The sequence below is a fragment of the Nothoprocta perdicaria genome, unplaced genomic scaffold (assembly GCF_003342845.1).
Source record: "Nothoprocta perdicaria isolate Ctin4 unplaced genomic scaffold, notPer1 scaffold_57, whole genome shotgun sequence".
In the NCBI taxonomy this organism is placed as follows: Eukaryota; Metazoa; Chordata; class Aves; order Tinamiformes; family Tinamidae; genus Nothoprocta; species Nothoprocta perdicaria.
In genome coordinates, this window is record NW_020455832.1 from 3,872,261 (window position 1) to 3,893,737 (window position 21,477).

At 41.8% G+C, this 21,477-nt stretch overlaps 1 protein-coding gene across 4 annotated transcripts in view; it reads right to left on the minus strand.

Moving 5' to 3' along the window:
- ACBD5 (acyl-CoA binding domain containing 5) overlaps window positions 1–20,864 on the minus strand; it is a 24,931-nt gene extending 4,067 nt beyond the window's left edge. Inside the window, exons 1-9 of one of the 4 annotated variants that reach the window (XM_026048741.1) lie at window positions 20,769–20,864; window positions 19,742–19,862; window positions 18,199–18,271; window positions 14,513–14,624; window positions 14,355–14,387; window positions 4,576–4,713; window positions 3,611–3,811; window positions 2,779–2,885; window positions 912–1,188 (exon numbers count right to left, since the gene is read on the minus strand). In XM_026048741.1, the coding sequence (XP_025904526.1) occupies window positions 912–1,188; window positions 2,779–2,885; window positions 3,611–3,811; window positions 4,576–4,713; window positions 14,355–14,387; window positions 14,513–14,624; window positions 18,199–18,271; window positions 19,742–19,862; window positions 20,769–20,844 (1,138 nt within the window). In that variant the 5' untranslated portion in view covers window positions 20,845–20,864. Of the gene's footprint in view, window positions 1–911; window positions 1,189–2,778; window positions 2,886–3,610; window positions 3,812–4,575; window positions 4,714–14,354; window positions 14,388–14,512; window positions 14,625–18,198; window positions 18,272–19,741; window positions 19,863–20,610; window positions 20,626–20,768 lie in introns of those variants that run through there. The other 3 variants (XM_026048743.1, XM_026048742.1, XM_026048744.1) reach the window with 3 other exon arrangements.
- Window positions 20,865–21,477: the final 613 nt, after the last annotated feature.

The following is a 21,477-nucleotide window of genomic DNA, read 5'->3' on the forward strand; positions in this document are numbered from 1 at the left end:
GGCCGCGGCCCTGCGGGCGGGAAACGCACGCGTGAGCATTAGCTTAGCTCTATCCTGCACGGTCCCAGAAATGCATCACATTTAGCAAAAAAAAAACATTAATTCGGACGCCGTCAAGCTCCGCAGCGACTTGTATCCTGGAAAGGAAGTGAGAGCTGTCTTATTATCCGGGCTAGGGACATTTTTAGGTCATCTTGGATTTCCCAGGCAGAATACAAAGGACATAACAGACTGGCAAGAAGATTCCTGCTTGAAATGTTCTCCTTTAAACTAACCTGTTTCTGTTTGTAAGCAACAAATATTAGTAAAATACAAGAGAGAGATGGGGAAAGAGATAAAATAAAGTGTAGTGCCATAATACGTTCTTCATAATAGTTTTTGACATAAGAGTAATTTTTTTCCCTCTATCTGATAACGTAAAAGTGCCACATAAAAATGTGTCATTTGTGTATATTAATACATATACATAAATGTGTGTTATTTATAAGTTAACTACCTTCTGGGTTCTTAGTACAGCATAAAGAAACTTCATCTTTAACTTTCTAGAGACAGCAGTATGGAATACAGGGTTGCTCTTAAACTGAAGTATTTAAATGTGCTGAAAATATACCAAAGAGGTTCAACATATACGGAACATCTGGACTATTAAGTGATTGCTCCATCCTAGGCTTTTAAGGCCATATTAGATAGCAGAATAATCACCCAAAAGCATGGCTAGCACTACAGACATACATGTATGCATTACATAGAAAACTACGTTGGCAACACACCTCCAAAATACTCCATGGCTTCACATAAGACACCACTGAAGTACAAAGTAAGCCAAAAGATGGTGCTTATTCAAATGCTCCCCAGCATGAAAATATCCTTTCAGATTATTTTGAAAGAAACAAATACTGCACGTGCAATACCTCTCCCTCTTCTGACACCATAGAAATCCGCTTTTTCTCCACCTTTCTTCTCCTTGTGAGGACCCCCGTTATTGGCCTTGCCATCCTCTCCTCCACACTTGACTTCGCCTTGTTCTTGAGCTGTTTCCTCTGCATCACTTCTGAGTTGGAGACACCTGTGCGCCACGTCAGCCCGTCCCGGAAAACCTGTATTTTCTACCAGAAGACTGTGATCCACATCCAAAAAGTGTGATGAAGGCTTTAAGGATCCTTTGGCTGATGTGTTGATCTCCAAAGACTACAAATTAAATAAATGAATAATTAAATTCAGTAAAATGTGACAGATAATAAATAAAACAAAGAAGCACCATCTCCTCTTTCACTTTAAGAAAATATTTTGCCCAGCATCAAGACCTCCCTGTTAACAGAAACAGTATTTTCCTGGCTGTACCTGTTCCTTTCAAATAAATGAATACATAAATGAAGGTCCTAACGGTTTCCCACCTCTCAAAGCCTGTGACATGTAGGAAGATACTAAAAGTGGACGGGATGCCCGTGTTAGTAAGGTCACACACGAGCCAGAACAGGCTTGCCATTGGGTGGTACCAGCACCACCCTGCTCAGGGCAAGGACAAGTGTTTGCACAGCTGCATGAAGGAAAAGCAGTGCAAGGAAGGAGTGAGCAAGTGGAAACTGAGGCCCAAACCCTGCTGGTCAAATAGCAGTTCTCAAACCCGCATGATCAGGGTTAAGAAAGTGAATTTGCTAAATGTTTTGCAATAAAAATATAGCTTATTTTTTCACAGATTTTTTTTTCTAGCTTGAATTAGACAATCCATCATTCTCTTTCTGTTTTTATCTACATGTACCTGAACATTTGTAATTCTGTTCAAGCCTGGATCTTTTCTCACATAGGTTGAGAAATGTGACAAATTATCCACCCACCTCAGTTAAAGCCTCTCAAACAAGCTCCAATGACACAGGAGACAATTGGGAAATCACCTACATAATGCAACTTGCAGCACTGCTCCCAAATCACCTTTCCCAATATGTTTCACTATTGGGTAAAATTCTGATGGACTAAAGGGAATTCTCGAGGTTCTCAGGAAGCAGCCAACAAGAGAATGCTACAACATTGCAACATCCACCTCCCATTCACACATTCTTCCTCAGAATCAGGAAAAAAATGGGTGTTTGAGCACAACTGTCAAAGTCTATGCTTAAGCTGTACCTCCTTCAGAGACCTGAGCAAGCAGGTCAATTAAGATCACAATTAATAAAATGAACAGAATTCAGTCAAAATTAAGCCAGCAGAGTTGGTGCCCACCCCTCATATAAAAGTCAGAGGTATCTTAGTGCTGAAGAAAGTAGACAACCCCCTGGAAATTACCACTTCCTCCCACTCCTTTAGACCTAGGCTACTTTGCAGCCACCTACTTAGGCTCGCTCCTGTTCATTCTGAGAAGCAACTGTGGAATTCATGAGGCTGGAAGAAGGAATGCAAGAAGCCCAGTTGCAGAGACACTCCCCTGCTTCCTAGGGATGGCTGGATCTGGGCCCTACATATGTTGCAAGGCCCTAAAGCCATCCGTGGACATAGCTCTTGGTGTCACTGTGCTGTTATCTTTGGCACATCTCCCCCTCTCCCGAGTGATCTGAGAGCAGCGTGAATGATCTGAGAGCAAAAACTTCAGGGCTTTTAGATCTGTGGCAATCAATATGCAAAAGACTAACAATAAAAAGAACAGAAATGGCTACCTGAAGAGAAGAAAGCTACCCAGGAGTTACTTCATTTACATGTGCATGTAAATGTGCAGCTAGTGGTTGGGAATATCTTAAAAAGCAGCCTATCAATTGCAAAACGTTTCGAGAAACACTGCACTCTTACCTCTTCTAGTCCTAGCTGCTCCATAGAGTCACAGTAAACCTCACTGTCTGAATCACTAGTTAGGTGCGGAGTTCCTGAGATCTCTTCGGCGTTCTCTTCATTTGCACCTGCACACAAGGGAGGGAGACATGCACACAGGCTTCCTAAATAAAGCCAGTCCTGGCAGAGTAAAGCAATGAGTTACAATATCTAAATGAGCTTCAACTCCTGCCCATTTCATCTGCTATTACCATTCTAAAGGTACATTAAAAATAAAAAGATTATATTAATACAAGAATTATGTCAAATTTTTACCGCTGCGAAAACTAAAACTCATGTTGATATTTGTTTTATAGGATGAAAATTTTAATCCTATCTTGCTCATTCTGCTCTCCTTTCTAATCTATGTATAGAGCAGTTTTGCCTGAAGTTATCAAATGATTCTAAAATGATGTATTTAGACATCACTTTCACCAACTAAGCTTTTACACTATGTTTAATCCTTGGAAACAACAAATACAGATATTAGTGATTTTCATTCATTACACAGTAGCTCTCAAATCAAACAGTATTTGCGCATACAAAATAATGATCTTTGAATAAATGAATTGTGTATTTTGCCTCCCCCCTTGAATCTACCCTTTCAGTAAAAACAATCAATTAAACAAAACAAATATACAATCTTATTTTATATTGCTATTACATTTTATTATTATTTTAGAAATTCTTTGGGATTCTGTAAACAGAAGGCATGACTGCTTGTTTCTGAATGCCAGGATTAGGATTTCAACAGTAACAATATCTTCCAAACAAAAGGTATGTAAATTACAACACAGTCTTGCAAGGACAATACCTTGGTGAGCAGTGTTACTAGTTAGCTCTAGGCTTTGCTCTGTTTTCTTCATTTCTTCTTCCACATTCAGGCCATTCAGGGCAGATTTGGTCTGGATGCCATTCTGCAGATTGGGGATAAAGTTGTCCTTAGAACAGCCATTAGTGACAATACTTTCCAAATCCTTAGCAGCTGCTGAGTCTTGCTTCACTTTCTTATATTCTGTAAAAGAACAAGAAAATGCTGCAAATAGACAGGTAGATACCTAATAATTCAAAACATATTTCTTCATGTATCTAACCTTCTAACGGGCTATATTTTCAATGTATCTGTAGAACAAAATATAAAAATTCAGGTAGATTCACATTCATAGGAATAGTTCTGTTCTTATACAAAGTATATTCTTTATTTTGCAAAAGGCAGGAATGATATTTAAGCATAAGTAAGCAAATCTACTGCATGTCTCAGTGATAAACTAAAGAACGACCACGATGTCCTTGGCGGGGGAAGAAAACAGCACAGACTTCTGAAAGCATAAACTTCATTCATTGTCTATTTGAGACTGGTATTTTCTCAAAACTCTTTAAGAACCCAACTCTGCACCAACTCTCACCAAAAATTCTGTTTTGTTTTCTCTCAAGAAAATAAGGGTGATTTTTAATTCTCCTGTTTCATGCCATGCACCCACAACAAAGCCCAAAGCAATACGGAGTATGCTGTAGACTTCAAGCCAATACACTAACGAGACTTCTTAAATGAATAAAAAAAAAATCTGTATACGGTAGCTCAAAATTTTTTCTTAGTCTTCTAACCTTTTAACAAGATAAGGCCAGTTGTCACAAACGCGTGTATGTGATTTTACATAAAATTCCCCTAAAGAATTGAGGATTCATGATTTAGAATTCTCGATTCTTTGGAATTTTCTGCTATTCAGATGGGTAAGAATAAGTTTGAAGGAAACTCTGTGGAACGTATAGAAAACATACCCTTGGCATTTAGCTGTATTTCTTTTTCTTCATCTTCACGAAGCCCTTCCTCCTCTGACTCAGCTCCACTGTCACTACTTTCAGCTTTCCCATTCACAGCCTTCATATTTGGAGTGGAAGTCATGACATTACTAAGGTCTAAGCAAACATTCAAAGGGAATAAAAGGATATTTATATATTAAACCAAAACAGGTATAACCTCCCCTCCACACCTTCAAAGTATTAGCCAGCAGTCAATAGTTCTACAAAAGTATTTCCATATTAGAATATATACCAAATAATGCCAGTTCTAAATCCGTATATTCTTCCTTAATTAATTTAAGGTTTCTCCTTCGTGGCTCACCATAAAATTCATAACTATTGGCAGTGTTTCTGCAAATCCTCCTAACTAACCTCAGTGTTTCTGAGGAAGCCAACTGAAAGAGAAGGAACTGCTGCTTTCACTATAAACTCCCAGATTGAAACCGTTGCTGATATTAATAGTGAAGTTACATTAAGATTTTTACCTAGGTTTGACTTAGCCATTTTCTTTTAATCCTAGATTCCACACTTATACAGAATGTTCCCTTTGGGCTGAAATGCTTCAAAACTTTGGGCTGAATGCTTCAATTCAAAGGTGAATTTTAAAACATTCGATTCAATTATGTGAGTAATAGAAGTCTAAGAAGGAAACGTATAATATCCTAAGCATTTTTCTCCTGCAGCAATTTAAGCAGACACAAACTGTGGTAATGAGATTTATGCTTATGCAGATCTGGAAAAGTACATACGAAAATAAATGCATATGCACAGGTTTCAGTGAGAAGAAGATGAAACATACACTGAGCCTTCGTTTGCATGTCTAATTACATAAATATTTAAATAACAAGTCTCCTTGAAATAAACATTTAAGAAGATACAAAGCAACTGCTAAATCTGCTTCCCAATTCTGTAATCAATTCAAGGGTCATGTATTACAATTAACAATTATTCACTATCCAAAGAATTGAAAAGTGCAGTTTCTTTTAAAACTATCAAAAATTTAAGGGTCAATTCCATAACCACATAAAGAAAAAAACCAAACATTTATATCCACAGAGGTGATTATTTAAACCTTGCACATAAGTACAGAGGACTAAAGTACAACAGGACACGGTTACAAGGGACAGAAGGGGATACTTGCCCATTTTGCCTGCTGACTGCAAGGCCCAGCTCTATCCATTTTAATTGCCATCACAGCAGTCATTTGCATAATTTTTACATTACCTTGTCAGAACCTCCAAAAACTAATTCCTACATTTAGGTTTCACAGCAAAAATATATCCAATCATGCCAGAGTTGCTAAACCAGCTTTGCAACTTTCTTTGCTATGTGGTAATTTACTGCTAAGTGTTTTCTACTTTAAATCTTGCTGTGAAGAGGCAAGCTGTCTTCCCACATTCTGTTTGTTTCCACACTTATCCAAACTGCTTTAAAACAAATAGGAAAAAAAAAAACCCACAAAATTACTCTACTTTCTCTATAGACCTAATTAATATGTTAAGTATCCGGATCAGTTTAGTTTTACTGTGAGACTGTTTTCTGTGGGCACGCTGCATCACCACTTAAGATTGACCAAATTTAACTTTTATCTCAAAAAAAAAAAGTTTCTTTGCTGAGAAGAGAGACCCAGTAAAATCTATGGTCTACTTTGAAGACTACAAGATATTAAACAGTCATTTTCTCCTTATTGAAGCACACTTGGCACTTGCAAGGATTTTTTTCCACACAAAAGAAAAACCCTAACATATTCCCAGGAAACTTCTCATAAGCACAATTCTTTTTAATGTGAAAAGCAATTCTAATGCTGCCTTTTGTTTTTTTATCCCCCTCCAAGAAGCAATGTGAGAAGAACAACACAACAGCTCAGGTCTCACTGCACAAACACGAGGTGCAGCCTCAGCTCTCTGGAAAGGGCAGGGCAGGCACCACTTTCCCTTGGAAAATGGGGGAACAACCGAACTGCCAAACCTGACTGTGTGGGAGTAAACAGGAAAGACTGGACCAGGAGACCTCCTCACTCCACCCCAGGTACTACAAAACCTTACACGGTAGCTTTTCACTTTCGAGGTGAAGGTCTTTCATCATCCACACAGGTTCTCTCCCAATTTCAGAGACAGGGATTTCTAGCTCCCCATAAATGTCAGTGTGAGTTTTGCTCCCAGTTGGAGTTCGGAGCTTCCCCTCCTCTCTGGATCTGCCTCAGCTAAGCACAAGGGTCATTTCATATAAAACCCAAGTAGGTCCCCTCTGTTCACAGCCCATCCTCTCATTTTCACATCCCCCGAACACCTTTTATTTTTGATCTTCTCATGAGGCCCAGAGACCCGGCACGACGTTTCCAGGCCCCGCGGAGCCGATTCACTTGGCACCGCGCGGCCCTTCCTCCTCCACAAACACCAGCTACAGCAGCAGGTTGGACCCCGCTGCGAGGAGATCCCTTTACACCCCCGTGTTTAAGCGGTCTCAAGCTCTGTCAACGCTTGTTTCAAGTCCCAGGGAGGCCCACACATTGCACAAAGCTGTTTTAATCATCAGGGAACTCCAGTTCTTGCCACCAGAGCCTCCTGCTGAATTCATGCGCGTCGCTGACCCAGGCAGGCTCCCTGCCTCAGTTTCAGCTTGTGTAACTGTGTTCCTGCTTGCGAAACTCTCCACCTCCTTTTTCCAGCAGAGCTTTCCCAGTAACACATTACTGCAATGAGTGATCACTTCTCACAGGGAGGAGCATGTTTCAAGGTTAAGTTAAGCCTTAGAAACCTTTTCGATATTTCTCCTTTTACACTGGCTTTCTGGCCAAGAGGCTCTTTGAAGAGCCCATGGAACAGGAACTACTGCAGATTTGCTGTCAGCACGAAAGCTGTGAGCACCAGCACCACAGGTGCTTCAGTAAATTGGAGCACGGATACATCCGTCCTCGGCTACAGTTGTGCTGCCTGAAATAGGCTACACTCTGCCTGCATCCTCAGGCATTACACCTTCCCACCTGGGTTTGCTTAAACCACAGATTTTTTTTAACAAATAACAAATATTTGCTTGTCCAGTTTTTGACTAGACCTCACTGAGAGCACTCATGTGAACAGCTTGCAGGGCAGGTTGCCCAGAGGTTCATGTGTTTGTCCTGAGAGGAGAGAGGGGAGCACATGCAATCAGCTGGGATCAATAACCTCTTCAGCCAGAAGAGCAAGACCTTCCATACCCTCATTTCCTTTCATTGTTTTTAATACAGCACACTACAAAGAAAAATTTTAGTGGCCCAGCCTGCCCTATAACATCTGTTCTGCGTTTGTGATGGGCTGCCATCACAAATAAAACAAGGAGAGATGGAGAAATAAAACTATTTATCGTTACCACTGCTTTACCGCTTTTCATTACAAACACATTTAAGTTTGAGTTTGCAGAAAATGCATCCCATAAACTCACAAATCTTGGCAGTCAGATTTTCCTCTAGCTGCTGCTTTACTTTTTCTGCTGTTTAATCTTCCTAAACTTCACTGTAACACAGGAAAGAATCCTATCTCCTTAATTCTTTTTTTTTTTTCTTTTATTTTATATCTCCCAAACCTTGTTTTGTCCTCATTCTTCTCTACTTTAATACAGTATCTTGGGGATAAGAGCAAACACAACAGCTGCTCCTTAAACACATATATTAACTTGCAAGAATCATGTTTAGGATTACAGAGTTGTCCTCCTGGGCCATTATGCTTTTCCTCTGACCAATATCTACAGACATTTCCTCACATTCATACCTATCACTGGCATCTGCTCCCTCAGTTTTTCACGGTACCTTCCCTGTAACAGAGGTTATTGGATTCCTGGGTTGGCTGGGATGTGCCCTGCTCCTCCCCAACTCCCCTGAGACGCTGGGGCAGGAGCTGCCCAGTCCATGCCCCAGCGCGGGCAGGTGCTTCCCCATTAACCAGCGGACACCTGGAACACAGAGTCACCAACCCCGTGCCAATCAGTTAGTCCGTGCACAGCAAAAGCCGTGGGGCCGGGTTCTGCCACCTTACTGCCAACACCTCGGTCACCTGTGCAACACACAGGCCTCTATCACCCTTGTGTTTACGGGTGTTTCCACGTCTCCAGGCCCCTGGGAGAACGTGCAGGGCTTGCTAAGGTCTCCCCTGGGCACAAGACACCATCAACCCTTGGAGGGGGTTGCTTTGATTCTGCAAAGGTGTATTACCCTCTGCCTATGTTTTGCACCAGAAAACACAACAAAAGACAAACCTTGTGAAATCAAAACTACATTAAAAAAACAATCAACCATCCAACAAAACAAAACAAACAAACAAAAAAAAAACAGAAAACCATTCTGATGGGTCATTTATAGTCCAGAAATTCTAGTCTGTAATGATAATATACTCAAAACCAAGAGCAGTCTCTGCACTCCCACCAGAAGAAAAACTGACCACATTTTCCCCCAAGCTACTCCAGGATTACCAGATTACAGTGCCGTTTACAAACATGGCTGAACAGAGTCCTGATTTTTGCTAGCACAATGTTTTCCATAGAACACAAGCCCATGCTGGATGGCCAGTTTTCTGAAAGAAACCAAGATACAAGCACCTACACCCGCTCCTCCCCAGCCTGCCATACCTCTGTCCCCATTTCCATCTGTGGAGAACACAGCTGTGGGGAAGCTGGAGTTCAGTGCTCTCGCCACGACATCTTAGACACAAGTCAAACTTCTAGAATATCAAAGATCTACATTTTACAGCAAGCAGGTTTGTCCACTAAATTATTATGTTGCCAGAACCTGAGGAGCTTCTGACAACCCCTCTTGCCCTTCACAGGCTGGACTGTCATTTGGCTAGAGAAAGAATCCAGGTCCAGCGACTGCTGCTTCCACTGACTCAACACAGCACAAAACAGAGACAGGCTTTTCTTTTCAAGCAAAGAAGCTTCTCTCTCACTCTCTGAAGGAGCTTATCTTTACTCTGCTGCTCTCCTGTGCTGATGTCTCCTCTACTACTACTGTCGGAAAGCAAAAAGGGGCTGTTGATTTATTCAGGTTTATCTACACAGATGCTCTGCCCCAGTTTCTACCATTGCTGGGCAGCACCAGCACAAACCCACCAGTGCCAAGGCTAATCCCAGGCAAAGCAGGCCGGGAAATTCCATTTGGACAGGAAGGCCTGAGGTGGGTACACACTGCAGCAGTGCAAGCCACGGCTTGTTGAGGCACCAACCCACATCTCAGCAAGACTTGCTGCCAGTTCTGGCACTCGCTGGCCCAGCCCTTAATCCTCTAGTAGCCCCATCCCGCAGAGAAGCAACCTGGAACATTTCAGGTGCTTCCAGAACAGAACTGTAAAACTCCTGAGGCACTAACCACAATATTTGTAAAATAAAAGTCACACCAGACTCCCTAAATATAATCAGTTACTTTGATTACAGCTGTTTTGACAAAAATAAAGGAGGAAACAATCAGAAGACAATCAAAAAACCCCAAACTTCCCCCATCCACCCGGCAGCTTCGCCTCCCGCACCCTGCCCTGCCGCAGTCTCAGTGCCTCTCCTTGCTGTGGTGCAGCTCCCCATACAACACATCCCACTGCAGCACAGCAGCTCCAAGGACACGAGGACTTTGGATATTTGGTCTCTTCTTACAGAGCCTTAAAGATTCACAGTTTCTTAAAAATCCTGGCGAGGAAAAGGGGAAGGAAAGAATTCATTTTCACAAGTATCTCTGAACCTCAGCAAGTACCTCATCTGTTTAGCAAACAAATGAAAAGTTGATTCTATGAAGCAAACGCAAAGGGTGTTTCAAAAAAAAAAAAAAGTCCACACATAAGCAGAAACAACACACCACCGAATGCTCCATCACGAAGAAAAGCTGTTGAAAACGATTTGAGAAGCTCTTTAAGAAAACACAACTATTTGAAAAGAGAAACAATCTTTGGCTGTGTGGTTTGAAAGTTAATAGTGTTTAAGAACAAGTGTCATTAAGTGGAAAAAAAACCCTTATTCACTTTTTGTTCCTAAGTGCAATCCTCCCCTTGAAGCCTGCCTGCACCCTCCACTGACTACTGCCTTTGAAACAGAAATGCTTGCATGCATTAGCCTGTCCTAGAAGAGTGCCAACTTTGATGCCTGCATCCTTAGAGTGTTGAAAATGTGGCTCCCATGTTCAATATAGGAAGACACTGAGGAAACAGACAGACTTTACTTGCATCCTTACAGTCCCTTTGCTCTGTAAAAGAGGAAAGGGAGGGGGACGTGTTCATGTGGGGCCTTTTCTGCCCATGAGCCCTGCTGACTGAACCGCACAGCCGAGCTGCTGGACGTGGGCCCTGCACGGGCTCCTGGGCCACCAGGCTGCACAGCCACCAGTGCCACCCGGGCCCGGCACAGGCCGCCTTGCAAGCGTCGGGCACCGCGTGTCAGCGGGACCGACGCTGCTGCAGCTGCCACAGAGCTGGGAACAAAACCGTGCACAGGACACAACAGTGCTGCAGGGCAACAAAAGTTAAGAGCATTATTATTACAGGAATAGGGGGTTGGAAACAGTTCTAAGGGGGCTGGAACAACCACTGCAGTGTGAAACTGGTGTCACTGCTGCAGGTAACATCTGGTCTTCAAACAGGTTTACAAAAAGTACTACTCAACATAAAGGCACAGGGTCATCTTTATTTAGTAGTGTTTTAATGCAGATTAAACATGTTGTCAGGAAGGGGAGCACACAGCAAAACTCTACTGAAGAAAGTGTGGACAATTCCTGGATACCTTGTTTAGTCTTAGTGTTGGGCTGTCAGGTAGCCCTCCTCCTCCTCATGGCTTATTCATGTTTGGGATAAAGACAACATGCACAAACATTCTCACGGAAACTGCGAGGAAGATGAGTTGCCTTTGGAACTGTGGATTTTTTCACCCTGTATCAGGTCACTGAGTTGGGCCAATTCTACCCACCTTCAGTGTCTTCACATGTAATAAAAACAAGAAATGAAGTCTTCTAAAGCTTGAACAGGAAAGTTTCTAATTCACAGAGAAAGTGTGGTTTGAAGCTTCTTGAGTCCTTTAGCATAGGCTTGGCCATCACATTTCTTTAACTCTTACTAAAAGTGCAAAAAGTGGAAAGGTTTCCCTTCTAAGCAGCAATATCCAACCAGGCACAGAGACCTGTCATCTCCTTACCCAACCTTCCTCTCCATATAACACAAGGGCTTTGCAGCACTGTTGCCCATTCTCTTCTGCAGTCCTGAGACTACCAAGTGCTCAGTGTCTTTTCTTGATGTCTAGTATTTTAGGTACCTGAAAACGGATTTTCAGTAATGTTTTCTCTGTAAAGAAGTACTTCAGAGCTGTCAAAAAGAGACTAACTGAACTCTGCTGAGAACTTGGGCTTCTCACAGACAGCTGTGGCCTGAACTTGCACACCAGCTTACACACTTCTGAAGTACTTTAGATTTGCTCAGCCTTTCAGAGAGAATTCTCCATTTTTCTTTCATTGCCAACTCATCCTAGTATTCTGCTTCCCCAGAAACGAGGCAGAGCACACCACTGTGGGTAGCTGGACATGGCTACCCACAGATCACAGCAGCAGTTTGTCCTAGCTGTCCATCAGTGGATGTTATCCACGATTTTAATGCTGCCGTGTCAGGCTTCAGTGCTCCTCATTGACGTGAGCCACAAGCTCTACTGACTCAAGCACTGCAGTGGTCCATATTTAGCTTTTTCAACCAAAGTGGAAGGAATAGAAATTCCATTTTTAAAAGGCCATGTTTTCTTTTCTGATAGAACCAATCGTCCAGAGGTGCCACACCAGCGACAGTCAATGCTCACTAGTCTTCTGGACAATCTCCTAACTAATTCAAGGATACTGGTGATGCACTTTTGAGGAAGCTGCATATAATTTTTAATCAGATAATGATCTTCATACAGATAAAAGTCCAGTGGTAGAAGAACAGAAGGTGAACTCAAAACAACCCAGGCCCAAAGACAGGAGAGTACAACACGAAAGCAGGAGACTCGAGGGAAGGGGTCCGATTTTATTATATAAAAGTAGCTATTGAGTGTTGGGGTGGGAAGAGCACAGATAGAAAAATGGATACACTAACACAATTAATCATATGTTGATTTTTAGAGTATTGTCATCAATGTCCACCCCATCTCAAACAGTGTATGTTATTTTGAGCAAATTAGTTACATTCCTTGGGATGTACCTGGAAAACTGAGGGTAATCACGCTTCCACACTTCCCTGAAGGATTTTAAGACCATTAGAAGACCTGCACAATAAACACTAGCTCATTCAGCTTCGCTTTGATTCAGGGAATGTGGTAAGGCAACTGAAGAAAGTTTCAAAATCTTAGATCCAACAATGAAGTTTTAACATACAGCCACAGTGGATTCTGTGACAACTCTATCAAAACTCACTGTGGCACAGTTAGATGTTGCAGCTATGAAGTGTACGCAGGTCAACACATCTAGATCTGCAGTAACACTGACATAGTGTGAAACTAAAATTTGCTACATTAAAACTAAGAAAAAGTTTTTACTTGCACTTCCTTACATTTAGGCTCCCTTTAAAATATATCTGTTTCAATAATAGCTTCAGGATTACTTGTTTTTTCCAACTTTTGTGGTTCTCTGTTTGTCTAGTCACTTTTTTGGAAGTAGCTTTTGGCACATAGACACTAAGGAAAAGCAAATCCTTATTATACAGATCGCTGACCTGAATCTACTGATACTTTTATAGTCTTGTCTGTCAGTCCTGCTGTCAGCAAGCTCATTAAATCTCAGACAAAAAGCACACACAATTTTAGCTGACAAAAAAAAGGTCACAATGCTTTCAAAAAGGCCACTGAAAAACCTCAGCCATCATCTTTCCTCGCAGACTATGGGAAACTATGTCTATATCCCTCTGAAATAGGATGGCAAAACTGAAATCAAAAGTATGTTTAAGATGGGGAAAGAAAAAAGCCACATACAAAAGTCATCTTAACTATGATTGCTTCTTCTTAAACCCATACTAAGCCAATTAATTTGTGCAATGGTCCAGTTTCTAAAGCTATTAAAGGTTTTAGCTCCTTTAGGCTTGCTTTGGTATCGCTAGAAGTCAGATCTGAACAGCTATAAACCTTACATTACAACCTTACACACCCATTACCTGTAACATAATAACTGTAATTATCAAAGCATTTTCACAATGGTATTGCTAAATAAAAATCATTGCACTGATCTTTACGCAGCTGTGACACCACTAGGTTTGCCACTTCTCAGGGATTTTAAAAACATAGACACCCCCTTCTTGAACTTCAGCCTTGGACAGGTTAGGGTTGAAATTTTCACAAAACCAGTTTATTACTCTGCATGTATTAGAGCAAATATGATTTAAAGCAGTTTTAGGATTTTGGGAGTGATTTTTTTCCCTGTTTCAGGTCAGATGGCCAATTGGATTACCAGCAGCAAGCTGCAGTTTGACAGTAGCAGCTACATCAAAGTGTGGCAAGGCAGATTGGAAACGGTTTCTCCTTTAAATAAAAGAGATGTACAGATTGAGGAGAGGCATTAAGTGTCCCCCTCCATACACACACACATTTTTTATTTAAAGTAGTTCAGAAAACATGTAGATAAACATGACTAAACATGTAAATAGAGCTTTCTGGGACTAACTTTGATTTGCCTCTCCCCTCTCTGCCCCCCACAAAAGAAAGAGGCACCTAAAGATGTGGCAAGCCCAGAAGTCACAAGTGGAAGTTACCACAGCACCTGAACAATGGAAAAGATGGACTTACACTTAATTCATTATTCCTACCTTCCAAATATTTAGAGACTTTCTCCATTCGAACTGCCGTGTGGTAAGGAATAAATAGAAAGATGCAATGTTTAGCTTTAAATCATTTATAGAAAACAAGCCCCCCAAAATCCAGAGTTGTGATTATTAATAGTACAAAGGAAGTTACTTGTCCGAACCTGAGGTTAGGTCAGATCCTCTTTTCTTTTTATCTTCTACTATTTCATAGAACGGGCCTATTACTTGTAGTAATTCTTCAACTTTGTCCGTCATGGGCATACTCTCAAGTATCTGCACAAGTCCAAAATATGAAGCATCTCATGAAACAGCATTGAAATGATTCATCCACTCAACCAATTTCACAAATTTCTGGTCACTGTAAGACTCAGTAATATTTCACTCAGTCTCTGAACACATTAGTTTGAAGCTTTACGAAAACAACATATGCAAGCCACATTTACCCAATAAGAACCTGCACTATCTCTGGTAACTATATATTTATTTATTTATTTTGGGAGAGGGAGAGGGTTGCTCCTGCCTTTGCCTCCATTAAATAAACCTTTGCAACCATTATTTCATCATTTTTCAACCAAAACAATCCAAAGGTTTGGACAGGTTGCTCTGACCTAATGGAATTTCTCTTTCAACAGCCTTTGCATGGATAAAGTGAAACTGAAAGACTTTTGTCAGATTCTTCTGTCTAACCTTACCATCTTCGATGGCGTGAAAGGAGCAGCTCAAGAACCGCCCCTGTGAGTCCACCTAGCTCCCCAGCTCCGAGTTACAGCATAACACACATAGCAGGCACAAAGGAAAATAAGGAATAGGATCCAAGCAGAAGATCACACAAAGGAACAGGGGCAAAACAGGGACAGCGCAGAGACACACTTAGAATAGCAAACTAGAGCCAAGTCCTGCTCTTCAACTGATTTGGAGCTCTTTTGATTAAGAAAAAAATTAATTTACCAAACCAATACACTCTGGTAGGAACAATCATGTTAGATCTTACATCTAAAATACACTAGACAGGAGAGATGCACTTTTTAAACAATATTAAGTTCTTAAAAACTTGAATAGGACAATAATGTAAGTCCTTTCAACAGAAAGCTTTGTTCCTCCTTCAACTGCTGCCCTCCCTGCCTCTTTCACAGGGGCAACAACAGTAAGAAAAGGTTCAGGTTGCAGCAAATTACATCCCTCCTGCCCAAGAGGAGCTCCAGGAAAAGTAACAGGAGGGGGAAAGAGCTACAAAGCACCTTGCTCAAATGAAGCAAGTTCCTAAGAAGCAGGAGCAAGAGCTTGAGTTCTCCAACACACTGCAGGAGGTCCAGGCTGGCTAGCAGGTAAGCAAGGAGACACTTGCAATGCAAAGATGCCAAGGAACAAGACTTGCATCAAACTGCGGCTTCTCTGAGCCATTTAGTGCATGCCTAGAAACAATTCAGTCTATAATTGTTGGAGGGAAACATAGTACTCCTATGGAGCTGGTAATTAGCCAGAAATGTTTTTGCTTTTCCCAACACATCTTCAGTAGCACTGAAATAATAAAAATCCTATTTTAGCATTCTCTTCCATTCCAACACACTTGTATTTACACCTATATTGTGCACTGTAAAAATCTTTAGCAGAACATGTATGTTAAGAGCTTTGCAACTGAAAGTACTTAGATGAGCAGAAAAAAAAGCCAAGTGCTTACTCCTATAGTCATTGTGCATAATGTGCAATTTTAAAATTTATAAATGTAAAATGTTTTGATGCATCCAGAATTACTGTTTTCAGATGCTACATGTTTGTTTTAAATTAGAAACATCATAGACGTTTCTTATGCTAATGTACCAATACTTTGTAAACCATTTCTAATAAGACGAAATAATATAGTCAAATTTAAATAATTTAAATAATATTATAACATAAAATTTCAGAAATGCCATTTTGTAGAGAAATTTACCTTCAACAAATTGTCTTGAACTCATATTCATCCTAGCCAGCTTTAAGATGTGTTTGCTCATCACCTACCAGCATATCAAAATCTCACCCAGATACATTCTCCTCAACAGCCACAACTTTCAGGACTATCATTTGAGGGGCAAATAGGCCAAAACAAGACACAATATGCAAGTGCCATGAACACAGCCTGGAAAAAAAATAATTGGAAATACGGCAGCCTTATATATCACTAAATACAATTCTGTGGTATGAAGCTACAAATGGATTTTCCAAATGGGTACCTATACAGTCCTTACACAGCAGCAGCAGCACACCCATAGCAACACCACAAAGATTAGTGCAATGTGTGCTGATCTAACAGCCCAACAGACCCATTTGAAATGCTTTTCCACTGACATTTCAAACAGAATCAGGCAGGCTGGAAAAGCTGAAGCTGGCATTTCAAAGGTGAAGATGGAAGCAGTAGCATGCAGGGTGAAAAGACGCCGAGGTCTGAAGCTGAGTGAGGCCGGATGCCATTTGCTCCCCAGCCCCTACAAATAAGATGAGCAAAGAGGCAGAATATTTGTGCTTCATTAGGGTCAAGCTGGTTCATCACAGGAGACCTGCTCATTTCCTTTAGAATTCCACATTTTCACACGTTAGTGCCTGTGATGGAACACACTCCTGCACGGAGCAGAATAAGCTACTCTTCTGAAATATGAATACATTTTGCAAAATGAGGTTATAACGAACAATTTCTTTTCATGTCCCAATTAAGAAAAATTACAAGTTTGGTGGGATTTTTAACCCAATGAAAATAAAGCGAATTTAGCCTCCTGTCTTTTTTTGTGTTTCCACTTTTAAAGCAGCTAGTATCAACAGTATAAATAAAATTCACCAAAATGATGAAGGGCTGGAGGCAAGGGAGAGGAAACACTGGTCAAATCCCAGTTTCTTATCTAGTAAAAACATACAAATCAATACAGCAAGAATCAAGTGTTCTAGTAAACCTGTAAGGATGTTAACATACCAACCTAGGAGAAAAGTAAGTCTATTCAGAGTGAAGCTGGTATTTTCACTCCTTGGTGAAAACCTCATAATAAATTACAGTTAAATTTTTTTAAAATCTGGATTGATAGTAAATAACCTTTAAACTGGAAAGGCCGCTAGAAGACCTGCAGTAAAACAGCTGCAGCAGTGAAATGAGCTGGTTAATGAAAAACAAGAAACCTCAGCTCTGAATGTTTGTTTTAGTTAACTCTTTAATTGAGTTAACTAACTCTTAACTCTTAGCTTAATGGCTAAGAATATTTACAGTTAGATGTCTATTCACAAAAAGAAAGATCAAAAAAGATATTACACTGCTCTACATATCTGGCTATACATTGAATATTTTCAAGACATGTGCAGAAGACTTAAGCTGAAGGGCTCTTTTTGAAAATTCAAAGACAATTAAGTTTACATACTTGATTATACTCATCTCTCCAGTCATGCAAGCATTCAGAAAGTATTCTGGAGTGTTTTTCTCCCTCCTCCCCCTCCCAGGATAAGTCTCTCTTACCTGTCTCAACTTCAAAAACAGAGAAGTCTGCACCAAATTCAGCTTTTATTTTGTTGTTTCACTATAGTCTTTTACCATGATGTCAATACCATACTTTCTTTAGCTCTGTCATTTAAGCTACATGCCTACAACTAGTCTCCCAGAGCTCTCATATTTCTCTGAAAACAATCCAAATTCAACAGCTTTGGAGGCAAATAGAGGATTTTCCTCTCCCACAGACATGTCAGCATTATACTGAAATTGAACAAGTTCACACAGGGATTAAAAACCTACTTAGAGGTCTGGCATATGTCAGAAGAAAAACTCCTCATGGTCATTAATTTATTTCTGGGACATAAATTCTAGAAGATGCCTTTCACTTATTAATAAACTTACCTTTTTCATTTCTTCGACATATGCTATCATGGCTTCTTCTTTGGACATGTCTCCCAAGGCACTCCAGGCATCCCTAGGAAAGAAAGCCACATACATTTTCAAAATTTGCAAGGCTTACTTGAATTATTTTCAGCTTGGCCTTAAGTAGGTCACTTATATAATGCTGAAGTTTCTCTGATATAAATAAAATGCAAGGACAATTTGCAAAGTCCAAACACATAATTTGTTAGAATAACCAAACAGTAGGATACCAACAAAACAGCAACAAACTAAATAGCCTGAGTACTAAACAATTTCTCACTGATCAGCTGTGATCTAGTTAGCATTCAATAAAATATTAAAAAGCCAGGGCCTAATGAAAAGTACACGTTTCCCTTTTTATTTGGGTAATTGTTTTTTTTCTTTTAAGATGACCTACTGGAGAAAAATTAAGACCAAATATATCAGCTAAAACATACAAGTAGTTGTCAGGGTATTAGAACAGCTTCCCAGAAAGACAGGTGTCCATCTGAGTTTACCACTTCCTCAAATCACACTGTGCATAACAAAATAAATAATGACAGCCTAAAAATATGCCCCCCTCCATTTTTGGAAGGCTGAAATTATAAACAAATTCCCTAATATCATAGAAGGAACCTCAGAACAAGAGCTGGAAGAAAATACTTCTTTACACGGTCTTGCATTTGATTTAACACTGTCCCTTCCCCTCACCAGACTGTTTGTCTCATGTTTTTGGAGCAAAACTCCAAGGCTGGTGGCTCACATTTCAGCTACAAGCAGCCAGGTGAGTGGAAGATTATAGCCCTGGCCTCCGTAAACACATTCCCTGCTCTCTCAGCTTCACAAATCAGGAAGAAAAAAGTCTAAAGACTTACTACACAGATCCTAAAAGACTCTGACACATGGACAGCAATAACACTACTTAAGACAAATTATATCAGGGAGAAAAAAAAAAAAAAAGTTGATGTGGCTTCTCAAACAGAGCTTAGCAATAATGTGAAACGGAATTTTTCCTAGTATGAGCAAAGCAATAATATTGTGAGGTTCTGCCACTGAGCAGCCAGATCAGCAAGATAATAAACCAGAGCTTGGCCTGAGACATTGAGAGCCATCACACATCTGCAAGAAGTGGCTGTTTTCAGGGTCACATCAGATACCAGAACCAGAGAGCAGAGAATTCGGGACAGACTCTTGCCCATGTCAAACCCTCCACAGAGCACCTCTACTGCTACAGTGTGGGATAAACAGTGCATGGATAGTATGATGGGTTTGCCCAGGAGGAACCTGCTCCCTTGCAGAACATGACGGAAGGCTTCCACCTGCAGCTCTGAGAAGTCATAAATTACCTAAGCTAGAACTTAGCTTAGAGGTGGAACACAAGAAAGAAACAAACTGAAGCTTCAGAGGACTAGAACACTCTTACTTAGAGATAATAAACTGACTAAACTCTTCCTCCAAGCTCTACTCTCCTAAATCTCTCCACTCAAAGCATTTAAAGAAATACCAAATTAAAAAAAAAAATCCACAGTTCATGAAAAATTACCATTTATATCTACCAATCGGATCCCAAAATCCAGGTCTTGGAATGTTACAGGGTCCTTGGGTTGCTTGCTTATAAAAGCTATAAAACTTCAGCATCATTTCATTCGTTGGCTGGAATGAACCTAGTGAAAACATTTTAAAAATACAATTTAATTGGCATCAAGAAACTTAACCAGCGTGTTACAGCCTTAGGACTTCTGTGAGAAAACAGCCTGCAGCTCCCTATGGCCTAATTCTCGGGAGTACAAGTAAAGTCAATGGAGAATGTCCTCCTCCATCCCGAATCAGGCCCATGAAGAATACCTACCTTACAGGTTTCCTTGCAAAGTTGCAGATCAACTGTAAGGGGCTATTACTCTTTTTTTTTTTTTTTTTTTTTTTTTTAACTGGGAAGACTAAAATTAGAAGTAACAGAATAAATAAGGAAGAGAAAGCCTCCTTTTACTTAGCTTAAATGGAGAGATTCAGCTCTTGATAAACAGTACGTTGCAAGTTGTCATACTGTTAATAAGGGGCAATTTGCTGCAAGACATCAGAATTATGGGGGGAAAAAGAAGTTAAGACACCCCACAACCTCCAGCGTCACTTTTGTTTAGTTTGGGTATTTGACAGGACTTTCACTATCACTGTCTCTCCTGGTTTCTCTTCTTTTTCTGAAAGAACAAGTATAGGCACAGGAAATGTAAACGCAACGCTGGAACACCTGGCAAAGGAGAGAATTCACGTCTAATCCGTAAACAAAACATTTTCAACCTGAACTTTAGCCATCGGAAGTGTGCGATAGTTTCTAAATAGGTGCGGCAAAGAAACACTCATTCTTACACCAGCAATAAACAGCGATGCAATCAACGCCCCGTTTATCACTCTTACCACGGAGGCACAGCCCGGTTTTCCATTTCGCCCTCCTTTCGGTAACTCCTCGGGCGATGGGAGGCCCGCAGGGCCCCGCGGCCGGGAGGCGCCGGGCGCCCCCCGGGCCCGCAGGGAGCCGCGGCCTCGCTGCCCGCCCGCCCGCCGGCCGCGCTCACCGTTCTTGGGCAGGCTCTGGATCACCTTCACGGCCGCCTCGAAGCGGGTCGCGTGCACCGAGCCGGTCTCCGCCATGACCCCCGCTCCCGTTCCGCCGCTGCCGTCGCCGCGGTGCCTGCGCGCACAGGGCAGAGCCGGCAGCGCCGGGCGCCGCCGCCCCGCGCCCCCTCAGCGGCAGGGCGGGCAGAGCCGCCCCGCGCCCGCCCCGCGCCCTCCTTGCCGCCCCGCGGCCCCCGCGCCGGCCCCGCTCCGCCGGCCCGGCCCGGCCCGCCCCTCCCGCAGCCTCAGGCGCCCATGTTGCGCCGCGCCGCCGCCGGGGCACGACGGGGGATGTAGTGCGGCCGCCCGAGCCGCTGCCGCCCGCCCGAGGCCGCTGCCGGCACCGCCGGCGGGGAGGCGGGAGGCTCGGCGGGAAGCGCCGCCCGCCCCGGTGCCCGCTCGGGGCCGTCGCAGGCCGAGGCCCGGGCAGGCCGGGGCGGGCGGCCGGGCGGGTAATGGCGGCGCCGGCCGTGGAGCGGCAGGGGGCCGAGCAGGAGCATGTTCTCCCCTTTATTTGTGTGTTTACTCCTTTATTATTATTATTATTATTATTATTATTATTATTATTATTATTATTATTATTATTACTACTATTACATGCTTCTGCTTTCCTCTTCTATCCTTTCTCATCCCTGCTCACCTAAACATTTAAAAAAATGCCCCATTCCC